Raw genomic sequence first — 3521 nt, forward strand, 5'->3', positions numbered from 1 at the left:
GAAAATGTAAAACACGGAAGACACGATGCAGGACCAAAAAGAAGGCAAGAGGTAAATGCGATTTATTTGTAATCTGTAAAGAAGGGGCTAAGGATACTTCGAAAGGGGGAAGTTATTCCTTAGTTTAATGAAATTACGCAAGTTTGTAGAATGTAACACCCCCACTAAGATACTTTTTCACTGTAAAGCTGTAATTTTTGTTTTTCATATTTTGTTAAGATTAGGTATGACTTCATCTTTAGAAAGATGGAAAGTTAAATAACTTTATTATCACTTTATATTACTTTTTCAAATTTCGCAGCATCACAGACATTTCGTAAATTACGTTTTGTTAGATTAACTTTGTTTTTCAGCATACGCAGCCAGTATGCTTATATTTTTATGAAAAGATTTTGCGATGAGTTCGATTTATGTAGGTCGTTTTTGAATTTTCAAATGAGAAATTCATACATGCGAAGGCAGTTTTGACTAAGTCAATTTTTGTTTGTTATAGCGTTCTATCGGATAGTTTATATTTTGACTGAATTTTAAATGTCAAGGTCATTGCTGAATTTTTAAATACACTTCAATGATTGACTTAACTCTGCATTTCAACTCCTTTTTCAAGTAAATTGAAATGAGTTTCATCAAATGCTATGCATTCGCTAGATAAGTGGTTCGCTGTGCTTGAGGTTTCACTTTTCCTAATTTCATAGCGTTCGATTAGAATTAATTCCGCGTCCAGAAAATTTTCCAATCAACTCAAACCGGTTTCTATTGGTACAGTATGCAAATGAGGATCGATTGAAAATTGCTTTATCATCAATCAGTAATGGTGCGCTTGTTTGTTTAACTTGCGTGGCAAGTAACAGCATCGTCAAACGTCAAACGTTGCGGTTAAGTAACTACTGAAGTCGGTTTTTAACTGTTGAAATTGATGAATAGCGTTTCACTACAGTTTGTTGAAGATCAAGATTACGTTAATGCAATGGCAGAACTCTCTCATTTATAAATTAGCCTATTCGAAGTGATCTACGTGTTCGGGTTGATATCAGTGCTGTTCGATATTCGACATCCATACATGACAGAATGGCATGAAGTTTACAAACCAGAAAAATTGCTAATTTATCTGATACAGTATGATTAATTTGTACCTGTGTACGTTTAGTGGCATGCAGTAGTGAATTCTTGAAGCGCTGTTAAAGAAATGTTTACGCGATTTGTATTTTGTAAAAGTTGGTCAGTAGCATAAGGAAATAAAGCTCGAATTTTATAAAGAAGATCGCATACGTTTTCAAAAGAGAATTTCATATGAATTTTATGTATTACAATTGGGACCGCGCAACTCTCTCGTAACAGTCGCGGATAAGTGATGACGCCTGTTATATTCCAGAATCAGCGTAGGAAGATGAGAAAAAGCTGAGCTGATCATGCTCTACGACACCCTTGCAATCAGCTACCGTAGCATACAGATTTGTACCTGACGATCAGGCAGGGTACGGCAGTGCGGAGGCACGTAGCAGTTATTGGTGGTGTGCGATTTTGGTGAGCGATCGATGGCGTTGTGATTTTTCATGGTATTTGTCAGTAGCACGGTGTAATAAACATTTCAAATGATTGTTTGTTGTTCGACTTATAATTCATTCATGCCAAATGACTTCCTCAAGAAGACTAAGCGACCGTAAGGTGAAGCCAGGCGGTAATGACCGGGCAGAGACCAACCGGCGCTTACTGACACGCCCACTGTGCCAGAAAGTCTATTACACTCAAGCACAATTCTGTACTTAAAATTCGCCATCCTTACTAGCAGTTTCCTCCATCTAACCATCTATAGGCCGTCAAATTTCATGTGAAACATGAAGATTCTGAAGCTGAGATGTTTTCATGTGGTCAAATAGGAAACCTCTGGACGTATGGTGAACAATCACAACGGCTGTATGACTTCGCCTATTCAACTGTGGAAGTTCAAATTCATGGGAACCTGCCAAAGTGCAATATACAATTGCGTGTGTCTCGAACATGGCAAAGAGAAACACAAATGGTGACAACTCTACTCTTCACATATAGCCAACATGGGCGTGACCGATGCACTGTTTTCAAAGGTCTGTACGCTCTGTACAAACTGTTCAAAAATTTTGAACAATTACTACAGCTGATATCAGTCACCTTGCAACAGACTGTAGAATTTTGGACATCTGATGAAATTATAGCAGCTGTAAGTACGCAACAGGAGAATTGTCGCCATAAAGTAGGGGAGATATCAATAAAAGTAAAAGTATTCGATGCTTGTTGCAACATATTGCTTCATAAGCGCCGATCATTTCGATCGCAGCGACACTGGGAATTAATGATGTGCAAATCAACTAACATCTGTCCATCTGAAGCCGGGTCTCCTAGCATGGATATACCATTTGTCATGTACTATTCAAACGCATGATGAAATGGAATGGCCCTCTCCGTTTCACCTTACTCCTCACGATCTTCTTTATAAATACAATGCAGAGCCACGTTATTCATTGCTCTATTACAATTGAAATATAAGTTTTCAAAATCTGCATTACCGTTTTCTGCTATGTTTTTATTGTGTATTTTTTTATTCCATTTTCTTCAGTGTTTCATGATAGCCATTGTTATTGGTCGAATATTCAGTGAAAGATGTAACTATTAAATTGTTCTACTTGAAATGTCTTATGTTGTTGTAACAAATAAAATATTGCAATAATTGATGCACATTTTTCATGAAGTATAACGAAAAATGGTAAAGAAGTATTCCAAGCACGACAATTACGCTACGTTAACGTTTGCAAAGTATGGTGAACTACCCACTACGAGGCAGTTTTGCAAAATTCAAATCAGCAAATATTTAAATTGGATAATTGCATTGAAATTTGTCGCTTGTTGTTCAGCAGTGTTTATGGAAAAGAAGAAGAAGAAGAAGAAGAAGTTCTTCCTCAAAGATTTTGTTCAAGCCCATATGTATCGAAAGATGATCGAAAAATGAATAAAAGCTGAATAGAAGGAAGATGGAAATAAGGAGAAAGAGTGATAGAAGAATTGCTAGAAATATGCATATTCTGAAGTTAGTTATGATGAATACATTTTGATTTGAAATTTCAAAATAAAAATGAAAAAAATATTGCAATTTTTTTCAGATAAGAGGAAAAAGGTAAAGAAAAAATAAATAAGACAAACAAGAAAAAAAAATGGAGAATTGATTACTTTCTTTTCCTTCTACAATGAGATTACAAATCATATTTCAGATTAGAACTATGAAATAGGAAAAAATGAATAAATAAAACAATAAAAAACAAAAAATTGATAATATTGTAATTATTGATAAATGCGATTAAAATTAAAATTAGATTGGGATTATTTTAAGAACTGATACGGATAATATTGCAGCCAATTGACGATTAGAAGTAATTAGCAAATGAAATATTAAGATTAATTAACTAATGGCAATTTCGACTAGTATAACCCCAATGAAAAGCGTATGAGTATATCGAATGTTCGTTAGGCGAGTCTGGCTTTACCAAATGACG

At 35.0% G+C, this 3521-nt stretch overlaps 2 protein-coding genes across 2 annotated transcripts; both read left to right on the top strand.

Moving 5' to 3' along the window:
• The first annotated feature begins 25 nt into the window (after positions 1 to 25).
• Positions 26 to 1077, top strand: Tsp_10601 (hypothetical protein). Its single transcript, XM_003372305.1, has 4 exons — positions 26 to 51; positions 354 to 419; positions 696 to 875; positions 1008 to 1077. The coding sequence occupies exons 1-4, from the start codon at positions 26 to 28 to the stop codon at positions 1075 to 1077; spliced, it is 342 nt and encodes a 113-aa protein (XP_003372353.1).
• A 555-nt stretch (positions 1078 to 1632) lies between these two features.
• Positions 1633 to 2647, top strand: Tsp_10600 (conserved hypothetical protein). Its single transcript, XM_003372306.1, has 3 exons — positions 1633 to 1665; positions 1814 to 2194; positions 2591 to 2647. Exons 1-3 carry the CDS (start codon positions 1633 to 1635, stop codon positions 2645 to 2647), a joined length of 471 nt encoding a protein of 156 aa, XP_003372354.1.
• The last annotated feature ends 874 nt before the right edge of the window (positions 2648 to 3521 follow it).

The sequence above is a fragment of the Trichinella spiralis genome (assembly GCF_000181795.1).
Source record: "Trichinella spiralis strain ISS 195 chromosome Unknown Scfld9, whole genome shotgun sequence".
NCBI lineage: Eukaryota > Metazoa > Nematoda > Enoplea > Trichinellida > Trichinellidae > Trichinella > Trichinella spiralis.

What these genes read in the sequence shown, in the direction of transcription:
- Tsp_10601 (XM_003372305.1), top strand. Translation starts at nt 26, where the DNA reads ATGCAGGACCAAAAAGAAGGCAAGAG. An exon ending in GACCAAAAAGAAGGCAAGAG is followed by an intron (nt 52 to 353) that starts GTAAATGCGATT and finishes TTTGTTTTTCAG; the next exon opens with CATACGCAGCCAGTATGCTT. An exon ending in GTCAAACGTCAAACGTTGCG is followed by an intron (nt 876 to 1,007) that starts GTTAAGTAACTA and finishes GCCTATTCGAAG; the next exon opens with TGATCTACGTGTTCGGGTTG.
- Tsp_10600 (XM_003372306.1), top strand. Translation starts at nt 1,633, where the DNA reads ATGACTTCCTCAAGAAGACTAAGCGACCGTAAG. An exon ending in GAAGACTAAGCGACCGTAAG is followed by an intron (nt 1,666 to 1,813) that starts GTGAAGCCAGGC and finishes AACCATCTATAG; the next exon opens with GCCGTCAAATTTCATGTGAA. An exon ending in CTGATGAAATTATAGCAGCT is followed by an intron (nt 2,195 to 2,590) that starts GTAAGTACGCAA and finishes CATTTTCTTCAG; the next exon opens with TGTTTCATGATAGCCATTGT.